At 42.1% G+C, this 18,908-nt stretch overlaps 1 protein-coding gene across 1 annotated transcript in view; it reads left to right on the forward strand.

Annotated features, from left to right (window-relative positions):
* The window catches only part of FER (FER tyrosine kinase), a 160,785-nt gene that overhangs the window by 51,521 nt on the left and 90,356 nt on the right, over positions 1 to 18,908 (forward strand). The window contains exon 11 of the mRNA XM_069962976.1: positions 494 to 683. Within this exon, the coding sequence (XP_069819077.1) occupies positions 494 to 683 (190 nt within the window). The remainder of the gene's footprint in view (positions 1 to 493; positions 684 to 18,908) is intronic.

Here is an 18,908-nt window from a genome sequence, read left to right on the forward strand (position 1 = left end):
ATGGTCAGAGGAGAAAAACTAATACTCCCATGTGTCATCACCGCCCAATAAAGAGTGAAAGAATTCCAGAAGATCCGGATGGGCAATGAAACAATGGGCCTTTATTTAAAAAAAATAAATAAATAACAATGTTCACAAATGAAGCGTTTCGGGAGCCTAGCTTCCTTCTTCAGATACAGTGTATACTGTGACAGCTAAAAGTTACAGGCTAAAATACAGTTAAATGGGCAACAACATGCCCCCCCCACCCCCCATTAAGGCCTTTTTACTTGTAATTCACCCTGAACCATCTGCCTGTCTGTATTGTATCTGAAGAAGGGAGCTAGACTCCCGAAACTCGTATTTTGTGCATTTTATTTCTACTTATTAAACACCAATAGTTTCATCGCCCATCCGTATCCTCAGGAATTATTTCACTGTAGGGGCCAGCCAGGGCTGCTAGAAATAGTGTGTCGTATCCTTTATAAACATTGATCTTTTTCTTTCTTTTCAGCGTTGTGCTGTTGTTGAGCCGTAAACAGGCTCTAGAAGAGCTAAAGCAGAGCGTTCAGCACCTCAAATGTACAGAAACCAAGTTATCTGCTCAGAAGGAGCTGTTGGATCAGAAGGTTCAAGAGAATGAAGGGAAGGAACCACCTCCTGTAGTAAATTATGAAGAAGATGCCAGATCAGTAACTTCTATGGTAAGTGACATCTTTGAGTACAGACTTCATCACTCCACAGACTACCCTAGGCAAAGTGAGGCAGATTTATGAAACTGGCGTATGAGTATGCGAGTCTTAATAAATTTAACTCCCCTTGTGCGCTCCCCTAGATTTATTAAAGCTATTAGTAAATCGGAGCAGCCTGGGACTGGCGCAAAAATCTACCCCTGCCCTGGAGATGGCATAGCAGGCGTTAATCATGATAACTTAGGCGCAGGAAGAGGCCTTGCCATGCCCCATGTCTGCCCTTTAGTAGACGGTACCTGTGCCTGGAAAATACTTTAAAATAATTGCACATAGAGAGGCTCTGTGCAAAATGTTTGATTTATTTCCAGCCACAGGGATGAGAAATCTCCCCCAGTGTGTTTTAGTTTTGAGACATGGCCCCTGCCCTTGGAGGGTGAATGAAGATTAATGCCAGTCTGTCCAAGGAAGGTCGTATGTCTCAGACTACTGAACACAGCAACACATAGTCTGTTGGCCATGTTAAATGAATGCAGAGTGGAGTAGGAATCAGCAGATCCACCGGACTAAGGCCTCCTTCACATCCGTACATGTTACGGGCCGGGATCCTGGATGCTGTTAAAAATACCGACAAACTGTGATATGGCCAGAGTTTGTGTCATGAATCCCTATCTTAACCCCTTAGCGACCCATGACGTATCTGATACGTCATGGTGCCGCTCGGGGTGTTCAGATCGGGGTCCCGCCGGGACCCCGCTCTGAACGGCGCTGATCCCGGCTGACACGTGCAGCCGGGGAGCGCCTCTATTAGCCGGCGCGGGTCCCGTTACCGCGCCGGCTAATTAAGCCTCTAAGTGCAGCTGTCAAACCTGACAGCTGCACTTAGAGGCACTGCGCCGCACGTCCCTGGTGTCTAGTGGGACGGATCTCCCCCCCGCGATGCGATCTCGGGGGGGGGAGATTTGTTCCTCTGCCCGTGCCGGGCCTCAGCGTCGGAATGACGCTGATCCCGGCTCGGCAATAGATTGCTATGGCCTGCAGCAGGCCATAGTAATCTATGACCGATCTAATCGATCTTTGCTGTGTATATACACAGCATTGATCTCTATGAGAGATCAGTGCTGTCTATATACAAGTCCCCCAGGGGGGCTTCTAGTGTATGTAAAAAAAAAAAGTAAAAAAGTGTTTTTATTAAGAAAAAATTCCCTCCCCTAATAATAAAAGTCCAAATCACCCCCCTTTTCCCATTTTATAAATATAAATTAATAAATAAATAAATAAACATATTTAGTATCGCCGCGCGCGTAATCACCCGAACTATTAATTAATCACATTCCTGATCTCGCACGGTAAACGGCGTCAGCGCAAAAAAATTCCAAAGTGCAAAATTGCGCATTTTTGGTCGCATCAAATCCAGAAAAAATGTAATAAAAAACGATCAAAAAGTCGTATATGCGCAATCAAGGTACCGATAGAAAGAACACATCATGGCGCAAAAACTGACACCTCACACAGCCCCATAGACCAAAGGATAAAAGCGCTATAAGCCTGGGAATAGAGCGATTTTAAGGAACGTATATTTGTTAACCATGGTTTGAATTTTTTACAGGCCATCCGATACAATATAAGTTATACATGTTATATATCATAGTAATCGTAACGACTTGAGGAACATGCATAACAAGTCAGTTTTACCATAGGACGGACAGCGTAAATGCAAAACTCCCCGAAATCAAAACAAATTAGTTTTTTTTTCAATTTGACAGCGCAAATGATTTTTTTCCGGTTTCGCAGCATATGTTATGGAAAAATAATTCCTGTTCTGTCAAAGTACAATTGGTTTCGCAAAAAATAAGCGCTCATATACGTCTCTAGGTGAAAAAATGCAAGCGCTATGGACTTTTAAACTTAAAATGGAATAAGCAAAAGCGCAAAAACGAAAATAGGCTTTGACCTTAAGGGGTTAAATAAAAGGGTCTGTGCCCTTGTGGACAGGTTGCAGGCTGCTACAGGTGCACATCCGACAGGATCCCGGAAGTGTGAGTGTGGCCTAAGAAGGAGGACACCACATAGTTAGACTAATTGTTCCATTGTGTGTGTGTGTATATGTATGTATGTGTGTATATGTATATATATATATATATATATATATATATATATATATATATATATGTATGTGTGTGTATATGTGTCATCACATATCATGTAAAACTTAAGTATTGGACCGTGTATAGTAGAAGAGTTTGGTCTCTGTTTTATGTCTGTGCTGTTCTTTTTTCTTTGTTTGGTTTGGCTTTTGAGACATATTTAATTATATTCTCTAAAACCTTTAATACTTTGGAGCTTTTTGGTCAGTTTCTGTATGTACTTACGATCGATTTTATCTGCGGTTACCACTGATCATGTATTATTAAAGCACCCTTCATTCCAGAGTGCTGTGCAAGTTATAAAGGTTAACATACACAACATTACAATATTTTTTCCTTTAGTTGTAGATGAAGAAAACAGAATGAGGATATATTTAAATATACCACTAGGTGGAGCTCTGTGTCAGGACATGATATTTTAGTACATCATTTTGTGTAAAGTAAAACATTAGGATGTGACGGCGCCCCCATTGTCTCACTGTACATTTTTGTGTGTGTATGTGTGTCCTACATGGTGTAAATGAAACAAACCTAAAATAAAAACTTAAATCCTGTTCACATGCAAACAGCACAGTTATGGTTAATTTATGTGGGACAATTTGTTGCAGATGTTTAGATGACTGCCACATTCATTTAAATTGCAGAAGTTCATGTGCTTGCTGCAGCAACAGCCGTATTTACATGTAAAGAACATACTTTTTTGCTTCATGTGAACATCCCCTTGTAATGCTTTTTGTGAGCATGTCTTCAGTGTAGTGTTTTAAAGATTAGTGGGTCACAAAAGAGTTAATTTGACGCTTTTTGCTGCCTTAGGCCATATTCACGTCTTTAATTTTAGATCCGTAGCTATGGACAAACCTATGGCTCCCTTGATTTCTATAGGACCATTTAACAACATAATTTAATAGTTTAGTGATTTTAACAATACTGACATACTCTTGTACAGACCATAATTGCGGCACAGATTCACCAATGGTAGTCAATAGGAGTCTCTGTAATTTGCAGACGTTACTTAAAGTGTCACTGTCGTTAGTTTTTTTTTTTGCAGAAATCAATAGTCCAGGCGATTTTAAGAAACTTTGTAATTGGGTTTATTAGGCAAATATACCATTATCTGCATTCAAAAAGACTTTCCCCAGCCCTCCCTCCCTCCTTCTCTCATTCACTGCTCATTATCATGAAATCTCGACTCTATTACATCAGTTGTGCCGTGTGTAACCTATGGAAAGGGGAGGGGGAGAAGGGAGATTAGTCGCCAGCAGAGAACAAAGGATTACACAGCAGGAGCTGCATGAAAGCTGCTATTCAGAGGTCAGAGAGGTCAGTGCTGACTTCAGAGATAGCCCGGTGATGTAGCTGTAAATTAACTTTGTTGTCCTGTTTTGGTGCCTCATCTCCCTCCACCCCTAATCTCTCCATAGAAAATCATGAAGACAGGGGGGAGAGCTTCAAACTGCTTTTTTATGATAAAAATGCATTTTTCTGCTAATAAACCCAATTACAGTTTCTTAAAATCGCCTGTACTGATTTCTGCAAAAAAAAAATTCAAACGACAGCGACACTTTTTAAGTGATGTCTGCAAATTACAGATCCCCCTTATCTTTATTATTTTTTTTATTCAACTTCTCTTTTCACGGATCCGCAAAATTACAGACGCATACAGGTGCATATGGGATGTAATTTTGCAGATTACAAACAACCTGAATATACGGTTCGCCAAAAGTTGCGGATGTGTGCATGTGGCCTTGCTGATCTTTTTAGTTTGTGCCACAATGAAATAACAATTGCAACATGTACCGTATTTGTACTGTTGATTCCCCTCGGTTTTAAAAGCGTCTTTTAGTGAATTATATTCATGCAGTAATGGCAGTGCTCCTGTTCTTTCGGTTTTTCAGGCTAGTCTGGCAGGAATAATCTTTCCTTTATACCTCTTCCCTGGACTTCACTTCCATTTCATCCAGGTTATACTGGTTGTAAAAAGAAGAGATTTGAAAAAAATGGCTGTGGGGAAGAAGAATAAAAAAGCAACGCAAAGAAATAAAATTTACAGGTTTTAATCAACTTAAGATGTTCACCATCTTATTTCTTTTTTAACGTTTGTCAAGATGGAAACGCTGCCCATAAAGTAGTTTCTGGCTCCTTTATCAACCAGCAAATGAATGCTATCTCTCTCTATAGCCGGGTACACGATGACAGGTGGTTTTTTTTTTTTATCCATTTGTGGATTTTATGTAGTGCACATTAACATGCAGTCACCTATGCTTCTGTCAGCTCATTGCCAGGAAAATAAAGAGAATCGGTAAAGCCATGGCATTTGACATCAATTCCAGTTCATTTTTTATACGGTTCATTGTTCAATTACTTCTTCCTCAGGTGACATTGAGACTAAATTGTCTCCGTTCTTGATAATTCCAGTGGCTGTATCTGGTTCTGTAAGTGTCCTTCAACTCATTACTGTCCTGACGGATTAAGGTTCTATAACCTGAAGACTGCTGGGACTCCTCTTCATACTACTATAAATTGCTTTACGTGCATTGGTCTATAGGTGATTTATTGCATAATATATTTATGGTAAGATATATGTTAGGAAATTAACTGGCCTTCATATGTTAACTCCCAGATATTCACCGTTTTGGTAGTGTTAAAAGGGTTGTCTGGTGCTAGGATTTTTATTTATTTGTTATATGACTGGCTTAAAGGAGAACTCTGTCCATATCTAAAAATTCTGGTGTGGGCATGGGGTGGAGGCAACATAATAAATCTATACTTACCTGTCTCCATGCCTCAGCAGCTCTCTGACAGCTGCTGGCGTCCTGCAGATTCCACTGCATCACGTTCTGGCTCAGAAATGTCTGCTCAGCCAGTCGGTGACTGGGCAGGACACTACTGCAGTCACGAACTAGCTGAGTGGGTACTTTCCCCCAGGATGTGACTACACAGGAAGCCAGGAGAAACAGGAACTTGACGGCTGTCAGAGACATAGTGATGCTGCACTGCAGGGGCACAAGGACAGGTAAGTATAGATTCTTTATTATTTTCCAGCACCAGAGTGGTAGATTTGGCCAAAGTTCCCTTTAAAGAGGTAGTGCGGCGCTCAGCAATTGTTCACAGAATAACACACATTACAAAGTTATACAACTTTGTAATGTATGTTATGTCTGTGAATCGCCCCCTTCCCGTGTCCCCCACCCCCTCACGTGTACCCGGAAGTGTGGTGCGCTATACATACCTGATCCGTGTCGACCAACCCCGTCCGCCATCTTCTTCAAAGACGTCATCTTCGGGAGCCCGGCTGACCCGCTCCTGCCGGCCCCCCTCTGCCGCGTCATAACTGTGCTCAGCCTCGATTGGCTGAACACAGTTATGCTCAGCCAATCACGGCTGAGCAGCTAATGATGCTGCAGAGGGGGGCCGGCATGCTGGACGGCTGCAGCGAGTCGTCCGGCCTCCCGAAGATTGCATCGACAGAAGACGGGGGTCGACACGTGTCAGGTATGTATATCGCACCACACTTCCGGGTACACGTGGGGGGGCACGGGAAGGGGGCGATTCACAGGCATTACATACATTACAAAGTTGTATAACTTTGTAATGTGTGTTATTCTGTGAATAATTGCTGAGCGCCGCACTACCCCTTTAACTAAAAGAAAGGAAAAAAAACTAAACAGAACAAATATGGATACTTGCCTGCCTGATACCCTGCTGTTGCTGTTTTTTCGGTGCCTAGTACCTGCTGATCAGTGTATCATGATTCATGTCATGACACAAGGAAATAATTACTTATCCAAGCCAAGCGGCCAGGAATTTTTCAGTTTGTCAGGATATGGAGCTGCTTAGCTGTGTCTCCCACGGGGATTACACAGGCCTCCAGGGACAATCCACAAGCCCTGAAGATGTGTGTGATCTCACCCATTACACGCACCAAACGATGTTACTGCCCGGCCACCGTTACCAGTACAGGCAACGAGCTGTCAACTATAGGGGGAGATATGAGGGCCAAAATTCTAAAGTAAGCAATTTTGCTAATGCAAAGCATTTGAACAATTGCTTACTTTCGCGTTATCGGGGATGAAAATACCCCTTTAAACCTTAGGCATGCAATTTCGGAAGGATGCTTCTGGCCTTGCCACAGTGGGGGATATATGGGTGTCAGTATTCCGTGGGGTGTATTTAGATGGTGCTGGGCAGCCCATCTGCTCTAGTTATATAGGTGTGACCACTAAGCTCATAGCCAGCGCAAAACCATGTGACTATCTTATTTGTGTGCATTTACTCTATAAGGCTGGGTTACGTATATTTCAGTCAGTATTGTGGTCCTCATATTGCAACCAAAACCAGGAATTTATTAAAAACACAGAAAGGATCTGTTCACACAATGGTGAAATTGAGTGGATGGCCGCCATATAACAGTAAATAACGGCCATAACTGCCATTATTCAGTATAACAGCCGTTGTTTTAAAATACCAGCAAATACTTGCTATTAAATGGCGGCCATCCACTCAATTTCAACATTGTGTGAACAGATCCTTTCTGTGTTTTTAATCGACTCCTGGTTTCGGTTGCAATATGAGAACCACAATACTGACTGAAATATACGTAGTGTGAACCCAGCCTTAAGCAGCCATCCATATGGATAGTAGGTGTGTGAGTGGATACAAAATTCTGCGCCTGTGCAGCTCCATATTGTGTCCTCTAAATCCTACAGATACCTGGTGTTTTACCTTGGCCTTTTAACAGTAAGTATGGCCTCTTTCTGTGATATAGCCCGCAGCCCACATTTATTCAGACGTCCTGTAGGAAGCACAATGCCAGCAGACAGGTATTTACTTAATGGAAATATTGATTGAAAAGAAACAGGAGGCATTTGCCGCAATGTTTTCTGCCGTACTTTTTGTTTTATTAGAGAAGCCAAGTCAAGAAATTCTTCTAGAAGTGTTTCTAATGAAACTAGAAAGTACAGTTTTGCAATTGCAGCTTTTTACATTGTTCCCTTTGCAGAATTTTTTTCATCAATGGAATGAAATGACAGAGGGAGTGTTTACCTGAAAACAGCTCTTCTCTACTTTATTCTTTGAACAGTTTTTTTTTTTTTTCCAATTCCACTCACTGCAGTGGAAAATTGTCTGATTGTACCATAAAGTACAGTTTAGAAACCCTGTAAACAAAGGAATGCCTTAAAAAACAATATATTTTTTTTAAGTGTCGGCTTAAAGTGTACCTGTCATTATAACTTTCAAAATCTAAATCAGCAGATGTGTTATAAAGCAAGTTTGAAATATACATTAATACATTTATACATTAAGTTATCATGGAAAACACGGCACTTTCTGTTTTCTGGCTCTTTTTTGTTTCTCAAAGAGTCAGAAAACAGTGTTTCAGTCCAGTGACAGTGTCCAGTGTTTCCCAGGCCATCTGAGCTCTCACAGAGAAGGCATTCATGTGATTGGTGGCCATATTGAGATGTGACTCTCTGTACTAATAATCACTGTGGAGGTGTCAGATCCCTGTGGTGTATGGTGGAGGTAGCAAAACCCCTTTAGGCACGACCAATGCTGCAGAAATGGATGCAGAAGCTAGTACCTAATTTAAAGTACATTTATTTTCTCAACAACAACGCGTTTCGGGGTACAAGGACCCCTTTATCAAGTTAAAAGAGAAATGTCTCTGTACTGGCCGGAATTCCTGTGTTTAGTCTGTTTTTTTTCAACCAGAAAATCTGCCTTCAGGCGACCTGGACCTGGATTTCTGGTAAGTTCAGCTTTGTTTTACAGCATGATGACAACAAAAAAAAATAATTAATGTAAATTGCAAACTTGCTTTAGATCACTTCTGCCGATTTAGATTTTGAAAGTTATAACGACAGGGACACTCTAATAACAGATTGTGGGGAAAAGTCTATCTCATGTCTGTCAATGGTATGTAATACACCATAATTGCAGCTTGGGATGATGACCAGAATGTTAACTGGGAATGTTGGGTTTGCTGTTTTCCCTTTTTAGTCATGTAGAGGGGTTGTGGGGGGGGTGTGTGTGGGGGGGGGGGGGTGGATTTAGTATTTACTAACGGGGATCAGATATTGGGCGTTGGAGTAGGAGAAAATTTAGCTTTCAGTGATCAACATTATTTATGGTTAGACATACAAAACTGACTGTGTGCAATACTACTCCTATACTACAACCAAAGTAGAGGATTTTAGAAAGAGAAAATGGTGGAGTAAAATGTTGGGAGCGAGCTTTAAGTGGGCAGTAAATAAAACTGCTATATTAAAGGCATCTAGACTACATGTACAAGAAATTAGCGAAAGGAATAGGGAAAAGAAAAACCATTATGGTTTACAAGAGATGTAAGAGCTTTAGTGAAGGATAATAAGGCAGCCTATAGGAGGTATAAAGAGACTGGAGGTGTAGCTGACAGAGAGGTCTATAAAATTATACAGAAGGAGGCAAACAGAATATAATGCTGCTAAAGCATCAAAAGAGAAAGAAATGGCAAAATCTGTTAGGGAGGGGAATAAGTGATATATAAGTGACAGGAAGAAGAAGAAAAACTGCAGCATTCCTAAAATAAGTAATGGGGAGAATGCATTTTATTGATGGAGATAAGGCGGTTGCTAACCATTTGAATAGCTACTTCTGCTCAGTGTTTTCAGAAGGAGGCCTTCACAATCACGATAGGCCTGGACATAGCATTGCTGTTGTTGCTGTTGTTTCTGAAGAACTTGCCCTCTTAAAGTTGGGTAAGGCCATGGGTCCAGATGAGGCCACCCCAGGGTTCTTAGAGAACTCTGATACCTTATTGCTGTTCCCTGATTGACCTGTATTCACAATGGTTGGAGAATGACCAATGTTAAAACCATCCAAAAGAAGAGTAATGGAGAAGAGCACAGTAACTACTTGGCTTAAAGGGGTTTTCTGATTAAACCTTACTTGTCAGCATGGCTTTTTTGTGGGCAGATCATGTCACACTAGTCTCATCAATTTGATTGACTATGGCTGGATGAAGGTGGTAACGCGAATATCGCCTGTCTGGACTTTGATACAGTTCCTCATATAAGCTGGTAGAGAAGTTAGTGAAAATTGGGCTTAATCCTTGGATAGTTCAGTGAATTTGTTGTTGGCTGAAGGAAATATATCAGAGGGTCATTGTTAGTGGAGTGTATTCAGGGGAGATACTGGTTACAAGTGGTGTGCCACAGGGGTCTGTTCTAGGTCCTGTTCTTTTTAACATTTTTGTAAGTGATTTAGGGGAAGGTTTGGTAGGTAAGGTTTGTCTGTCTCCTGAAGACACAAAAGTGTGCGATAGAGTTGATATTCTTAGAGGCTCCCCCACAGTCACCGCCATCTCCTGCTCCCAATTTTAGACTGGGAGGCTTCTTCCTGCAGCCACTAGAGGCTGGGAGCATCTCCACCCTCCGGGCATGCATGATGATGTCAGTAATTGTGCGTGTCCCGGAGGAAAAGATGCTCCCAAACTCTAGTGGCCACAGACCTGAAGCTGCCAAGAAATTTTAAGACCTGGGATGTGCTAAGAAACCTGTGATGGTGCTAGGCCACAGGCGTCTTAGTTCATCATCTTGCTCTTGGGAATGCTGTGGCACCCCTGACAGATTTTCAGTGCACCTCAGGTGTGCCATGGTACCCTGGTTGGGAACCCCTGACCTATGGAATAACTTCAGCAAAGGTCACTGAGCATGCCCAGACGCTTTTCCCATTCTTGTTTTGTGGGAGTCTATTGTTGTCTATGTCCATGCTGTAAATGTTAAAAACAGTATAGGCAAGATGACTGCTCCCATGATAATGTATAAGAATTAAATTAAGCAAATTTACAATAAAATAGAACCGTTACAAAAAAAAAAATGTATTTCAGTATTTAGATCTAAGCAGGAACAAAATATTTGTAATAGATTTCTTCAAAAAAAAAATCAAAATCTTTATCTTTTATGAGCACATAGTCATACATAGACAGTAGTATAAGAACCTTCCTCTCTGCAGTCTGTTAAACATCAATTCAGAATTGACAATTATAAAGACCGCATGGGTACCACTAAGTCTGCAATAATTCCAGATACTGCCTGTGTCGTCCCAGTGTCATCTTGATCATTAGATTCTTAGTCTAAGTACTAGCAGCATCCTGTTCATCTTTCGGTACTGTTGTAAAGGCTGATTTCCCATGGGTTGCTGTGTAATCACCAATGTTTATTCGCTTAGACTTGTCCTTACATTTGCAGCTTTTTGTCTCATTTTTCTGAGGCATATCCAAAAGACAGAATACCCTGCTGCAAACTGGTGCCCAGTTTGCTTTTTGTGTGATTTTCTTTTTTTTTTTTTTTTCCTGTGAAAAGAATAGATATTTTTTTTTTTCTTCTTTTCACTGTTGTTCTATATTGTTGTCTAAGGGAATTGTTATTGTTCTTTTGTTATATAGAGATATTATATAAGGTTGTCTAAGGGAATTGATTAGTTATTGGTCAGATAGAATTGTGCAAATTTTTTCTGTTACGATTTACTTTCTTTTTGCGGAGAATGTCTCATAAAAATGTCTTTAAAGGGTACCAATCAGTGCCAAAATAGGCGCTCGAGTTGGCTGTAGTCACTCCTCTCAGGGAGCGTCGGTGCGCAGGAATGACACATCACAAAGGGCCCGTCCCTGAGCCCCAACACTCCCAGAAAGGCGGGATTACAGCCAACTTGTGTCCGCCATGCGTGACTAGTTTGGTGCTGAGGAATGCCCACATGACTAGTTGGGGGTAATTTACATATTTACAAACTTAATTTTTGGTGGTGGTATATGCAAAGCCTATAGGTGTCCATTACATGTTTGGAACCAAGACCAGGAGTAAGGTGGGGAGCCCTGCTGGGCACCAGGAATAAGATGGGGAGCCCTGCTGGGCACCAGGAATAGGATGGGGAGCCCTGCTGGGCACCAGGAATAAGGTGGGGAGTCCTTCTGGAGACCAAAAGTAAGATGGGGAGCCCTGCTAGAGACCAGAAGTACAGAAGTAAGATGGGGAGCCCTGCTGGAGACCAGAAGTAAGATGGGGAGTCCTGCTGGAGAACAGAAGTAAGATGGGGAGTCCTGCTGGGGACCAGAAGTAAGATGGGAGACCTGCTGGAGACCAGAAGAAAGATGGGAGCCCTGCTGGAGACCAGAAGTAAGATGGGAGCCCTGCTGGAGACCAGAAGTAAGATGGGAGCCCTGCTGGAGACCAGAAGTAAGATGGGAGCCCTGCTGGAGACCAGAAGTAAGAAGGGAGCCCTGCTGGAGACCGGAAGTAAGATGGGAGCCCTGCTGGAGACCAGAAGTAAGATGGGAGCCCTACTGGAGACCAGAAGTAAGATGGGAGCCCTGCTGGAGACCAGAAGTAAGATTGGGAGCCCTGCTGTGCACCAGAAGTAAGATGGGGAGCCCTGCTAGAGACCAGAAGTAAGATTGGGAGCCCTGCTGGAGAACAGAAGTAAGATGGGAGCCCTGCTGGAGACCAGAAGTAAGATGGGAGCCCTGCTAGAGACCAGAAGTAAGATTGGAAGCCCTGCTCGAGACCAGAAGTAAGATTGGGAGCCCTGTTGTGCACTAGAAGTAAGATGGGGAACCCTGCTGGAGACCAAAAGTAAGATGGGGAGCCCTGCGAGACCAGAAGTAAGATTGGGAGCCCTGTTGTGCACTAGAAGTAAGATTGGGAACCCTGCTGGAGACCAGAAGTAAGATGGGGAGCCCTGCTGTGCACCAGAAGTAAGATGGGGAGTCCTGCTGGAGACCAGAAGTAAGATGGGGAGCCCTGCTGGAGACCAGAAGTAAGATGGGAGCCCTGCTAGAGACCAGAAGTAAGATGGGAGCCCTGCTAGAGACCAGAAGTAAGATGGGAGCCCTGCTAGAGACCAGAAGTAAGATGGGAGCCCTGCTGGAGACCAGAAGTAAGATGGGAGCCCTGCTAGAGACCAGAAGTAAGATGGGAGCCCTGCTGGAGACCAGAAGTAAGATGGGGAGCCCTGCTGGAGACCAGAAGTAAGATGGGGAGCCCTGCTGGAGACCAGAAGTAAGATGGGGAGCCCTGCTGGAGACCAGAAGTAAGATGGGGAGCCCTGCTGGAGACCAGAAGTAAGATGGGAGATAAAAAAAAATGTGAGATGAGATGGGTAGTCATCCTTAGGACTATGAATATGTGCCAGGATTTTGAAACATAGTAAAATACATAATTAAGGTTTTCACTGTAATGTCAACACCAGACTGCATACAATTTGCCATAACTGGGAAGCTACAGTGGCTGAATAGCATGTTTAGCATGGCAGCTGTAGGTAAATGGCATTCCTTGTGTGTTCCCTTCTGAGTGTCAACAGGCTATAGACTGCTTTATGGCAATCCGTACTCTGTCCTTGGTCTACAATTGAAGCTATTCCTCTACCAAAAGTATCATGAAATTTCGAGTTGTATAGTTCTTAACTGTATACTGTATGTTAGTAAGAGCTGTTCAGTTAGACTTGCGACACTTGTGAAAGTTTACAGATGATAAGTCATTGCTTAGAAGAAAATAAGACTGACGTTCTGTGGTATCATTTAATTATACTTTTCCACTGTATGTCAAATCAATCAGATCCACGCAAGCATAAGGTAATTGCTTTCTACCAACCATTTATTATTTAATGCATTTCTTCCTTTTTTTGTACTGGACATCTGTCCCTTAATTTTCCTTGATGCCGGTGGCATGTTCGGATACTAAGAAAAAAAAAAAGAACAGTTAATGAAAAATGTAGTAAAATGACAGAAGAAAACTCAACATACTGCAGACATCTGTACTGCAATATAATGGCATTATAATGAACCTTTTTTTTTCTATGAACCAGATACTCATCTGTGAAAGTCTATCATTAGTTCTAAAGTTTAAGCGTTGAACAATGGAACTCAAACTGCATGCTGTAGAGTTTAGGTATAAGCATTGTAACCGTATATACAAATTATTATATAGTGGCCTCATCTTTATATATTATAGAGTAAATGTGTCAGTTGTAGAGAGAAGGCTTTGTTGTCAGTGCTGTGATAAGCTGTGACATCAACATGCACCAGTCTGGCTTTCATTGCAACCATATACTGTATACTTTAGGTTCAGTTTATGCAAAGGCTAATAGACTCTAAAGTTCTGTCATCGCTTGCTTGCTCCTCGCTCCTCGCTCGCTGCCAGCGCTATTACACGCATCGACAGCGAGCAAGTAAGTGCGGGAGGGGGGGGGGGGGGGGGGGGGGCTGTGGGGTGGGGAAGGGGGCTATTGGCTATGTTTTTTTTTTTTTTTTAACCTGTATAACCCCTTTAACAAAGGGGCTGTACATGAGGATTAGAGATGAAAGAATAGCTGATCTAAACAAAGCAAAGCGCTTCTTTTGATCTGCACTTCGCTCACCAAGCCACCTGTCTTTCAGCGCTGCTCCACTCCCTGCTACCCCTCCCAGAATGTCAGGAAAAGCTGGATACAATCCAGGGAAACTAGGAGAAGTTTCCCAGGAGTGGATCCAGCTTTTCTCGGCATCCTAGGAGGAGCGGCAGGAAGTGGAGCAGCGCTGAAAGGCAGGCGACGTGATAAACGGAGCGCAGATCAAAAGAAGCATTTTGCTTCATTCAGATCAGCTATTTGCTCATCTCTAATGAGGATCTATGATGGATATAAGCTAGTATCATGCTTTTAAGGTGGAAAGGAATGACCAGCAATCAGATCTTCACATAAAACTTTCTGACATTTTTGAAACAAAAGGGGTTTTCCCCGCATACAGAGTTTTCTTTTAAAGGTTTTATTTATTGTTTTGCAGAGGAAATAAACATGAACGTAATAAACTAGTTACGAGACGAAGACGGTCTGGTTATTACCAAAGAGGGCCACTAACCGTAGTATTATAACAGACCAAATTAAAAATAAAAGAGAAATGACTGTTGTTCCAGTTAGGATATTGCAGTGTGGATAAACATCTGGTTAGCCTGCTTACCCTCTCTAGAAACAAACCACTAGCAAAAATTCAAACCACGAAAGGCATGAACATGCTCACAACATTCATCCACTGCTGTTCCCAGACCTCGTACCCCACCACTCTACTGCATGTGCTACATTAATGTGGAGGTACCACTATCGAATTCTGACCAAATTTTGTCCACAAACTGAATTTAATAAAATGGGGTACTGTTACGAAAAAAAAAGTCATATCAAAGAGCCCTGTCAAAAGTTTTGATCGGTCACAGTGTTCAGACAACAAGTAAACAGTTGGGAGAAGTTTGCTCTCAACACATTCTCTCCTTGCTCTGTATCACATGAGAAAAACACTGTGAACACGTCTGAACACTGAAACCCTGACCGATAAAACTTTTGAAATGTCTTCCTGACGCTTCAAAAGTTCTTACTTTAATGAAATCGTCTTTCTTGCCCATAGCAACCAGTCGATGCACAGCTTTCATTTTGTGTTGTGCTTTAGAAAAATACTCTGGGTACTAAGGACAGATGAGGTTTTATACAGTGTTTATAAATTTACGCCATTGTCTGCCATCTCTGTCTTTGGGACCGGATACAAGCCAGCGGCTAGAACATAAGACAGGAAGTAGCTTTGCAGAGAAATTTGAGTGAGAGGTTATGAGAGTGCTGTTGAAAAAATACAGACCAAATTAAAGTTTAAACAAGTAGAGAGTGGATAATAACCTCTACTATCATGTTGGAATGCCTTGGCCATAAGTATTTTATTGAATTTGTTTAGTTGGCAATCCACTTTAACAAGCAAGTCAGGCAGTGACTTGGTATATTTAGGATGCTACAACTTGGACTTACAGATCCCGAGACAACTTAGCCTGTCATCATTTGCTAAACCAATGAAAATATTTTCCAAATAACTGTTTGAAAAAGTGGTTAAAAAACTCTAAAACCTTAGTGGAACATATGATTTTAGCATCTGTCCCTTTTAACACCCTTATTTTCTTAATCTTGTTGGCAAGTATGGGTTTGTGGTTTTGCCTTATGAGAGTCTCTATAATAAAAGTCGATTCGAATTAATTTTATTATAAAATTAATTGAATTAAAAATTTTGTTTAAAAAAAATTAAGAATTATTCTTTGAAATTTTTCTTCACATTAGACATTAGCTTAGCTAATCACAATGTATGAGATGTGTTCTGTGCTGTTTCTCATATGCACAGCATGGCATTAGAACCTTTTTTATATACTTTACTAGAAAATGTACCCGGCGCTGCCCGGGTATAAAGTGTCAGTGTGTTAATTAGATTTGTTCTAAGGTGCCCAGGAGGCCAAGCTAAAGGTACTGTTTCATCTGAGTTAATCAGTGGAATTAGTGTATACCTGTAGTGTATAGTTGGAGGGGTTCTGTATACCTACAATGTATAGTTTTTAGGGGTCTCGCATATCTGTAGTGCATAGTTGGGGGGCTGTATACCTATAGTGTATAGTTGGGGGGTCCTGTATACCTGTAGTGTGTAGTTGAGGAAGGTCCTGTATACCTGCAGTGTACATTTGGTGAAGGTCCTGTATACCTGTACTGTATAGTTCGGGGGTCCTGTATACTTGTAGTATATAGTTTGTGCTGTATACCTGTAATGTATAGTTGGTGGAGGTCTTGTATACCTGTAGTTTATAGTTTGAGGGTCCTGGATACATGTAGTGTATAATTGGTGGAGGTCTTGTATACCTGTAGTATATAGTTTGGGGGTCCTGTATACCTGTAGTGTATAGTTTGAGGGTCCTATATAACTGTAGTATAGAGTTGGTGGAGTTCCTTTATACCTGTAGTATATAGCTTTGGGGTCCTGTATACCTGTAGTATAGAGTTGGTGAAGGTGCTGTATACCTGTAGTATAGAGTTGGTGTAGGTCCTGTTTACCTGTAGTGTATAGTTTTTGAGGTCCTGTATACCTGTAGTGTATAGTTTGGGGTCCTATATACCTGTAGTATATAGTTGGTTGAGTTCCTGTATACCTGTAGTTTAAAGTTTTGGGGTCCTGTATACCTGTTGTGTATAGTTTGGGGTCCTGTATACCTGTAGTGTATAGTTTGGGGTCCTGTATACCTGTAGTATATAGTTGGTGGAGGTCCCGTGCACCTGTAGTGTATAGTTTTGGGGTCCTGTATACCTGTAGTGTCCTGTATACCTGCAGGGTCGTATTTACCATTAGGCACCCATGGTCTGGTGCGTAGGGTAGCACCTTGCAGAGGGGCAGTACCCTCCCATTCAGACTTGCCAGAAAATCTGGTGTCTTTTCGAGGGGGGTATGGCGGTATTGGTCAGGTCTGGTATAGCGGTGTTATCCAGTCACAGTATGGCGGTATTGGTCAGGTCTGGTATGGCAGTGTTATTCAGTCACAGTATGGCGGTATTGGTCAGGTCTGGTGTGGCGGTGTTCTCCAGTCACAGTGTGGCGGTATTGGTCCGGTCTGGTATGGCAGTGTTATCCAGCTACAGAATGGCGGTATTGGTCAGGTCTGATATGGCAGTGTTATCCAGCTGCAGAATGGCGGTATTGGTAAGGTCTGGTATAGCAGTTTTTTCCAGTCATAGTATGGTGGTATTGGTCAGGTGTGTTATGACAGTGTTACCCAGTCACAATATGGTGGTATTGGTCAGGTCTGGTGTGGCGGTGTTATCCAGTCACGGTATGGTGGTATTGGTCAGGTCTGGTATAGCGGTGTTATCCAGTCACAGTATGGCGGTATTGGTCAGGTCTGGTATGATGGTGTTATCCAGTCACAGTATGGCGGTATTGGTCAGGTCTGGTGTGGCAGTGTTATCCAGTCACAGTTTGGTATACCTGTAGTGCCCTGTATATACATGTACAGTATAGATGGAGTGGGGGGGTCCTGTTTACATGTACTGTATAGATGGAGTAGGGGGTCCTGTATATATATGTACTGTATAGATGGAGTAGGGGGCCCTGTATATACATGTACTGTATAGATGGAGTAGGGGGTCCTGTATACTTGTACTGTATAGATGGAGTAGGGGGTCCTGTATACATGTACTGTATAGATGGAGTAGGGGGCCCTGTATATACATGTACTGTATAGATGGAGTAGGGGGTCCTGTATATACATGTACTGTATAGATGGAGTAGGGGGTCCTGTATACATGTACTGTATAGATGGAGTAGGGGGTCTACCAGTTATTACTGTGGATGTTGTGAGGCAGCTGCCCTAGCAACCATTGCTCCCTGTGAAAATGAAAGCAGTAATCCTATTGGTTGCTAAGGCTCCAACTGCCGTTTACTGCTGGAGACATGCAGCTAATTATATCACCTGTGTTTGCAGTGAGGAGATTTTCTCATTCATCTTTATGGGGCACCGCTCTTCCCCCTCCCCCTACTCTCCTGTACATCTGGCGGGGACGGGACCTTTGCAAAAACCTTCCCGGGCACCCAATGTATCTGTGTGCCAAATTTGGGGTCAAACGGTTCAGGCGTTTGGAAGTCTATAGAGGACAGACAGACAGAAGGACAGACAGACAGACTTTTATTTAAATGATATAGATGTGCTTGATTATATATGATTACATACTGCTCAGAATGTCTTCTCTTTATCCAGTGTGGCGGCTGGAATAAATTATTATGCTCTCAGAACCAATATTACAAGGTACTTAACACTAGTTAGAAGAGACAAACATCGATGGAACCTTGACCTCGTATTCCTCTGCTTTATTTCTGCTGTTTTCCCTGGCATTCGTTTAACTGAAATCAGCAACTTGATAATGAGCTGAAATTCACAATTGACCTTATAGCTGTGAGTACTTACTGGTAGTGCCGCATAGGCTGCAATGAGGAACAAGGACGTGCATTTCTATTTTACTAGGGACTTTGTTGCCTACGTAACAATGAAGAATCACTTATATATGGTTTTATATGTAAATCTGTTAATGCTGTTTGTATGCTTAATATAATTCTATGAAATGTTACTTGTTTTCAAACTATAAGGCGGAAAGGTGAAAATTTCAATGTCTTTATTTGCATTACTTTGAAAACACTCAATGAACTGAAGTTTGGATGTGGTTGGATGTGTGTTGAGGCTAAGCACCCTCTAAACCACTTATCATGTTAACACTTCATTTAAGAGGTAACTAAACCGAAAAG

Source organism: Dendropsophus ebraccatus, chromosome 3 (genome assembly GCF_027789765.1).
Source record: "Dendropsophus ebraccatus isolate aDenEbr1 chromosome 3, aDenEbr1.pat, whole genome shotgun sequence".
NCBI classification, from domain to species: Eukaryota; Metazoa; Chordata; class Amphibia; order Anura; family Hylidae; genus Dendropsophus; species Dendropsophus ebraccatus.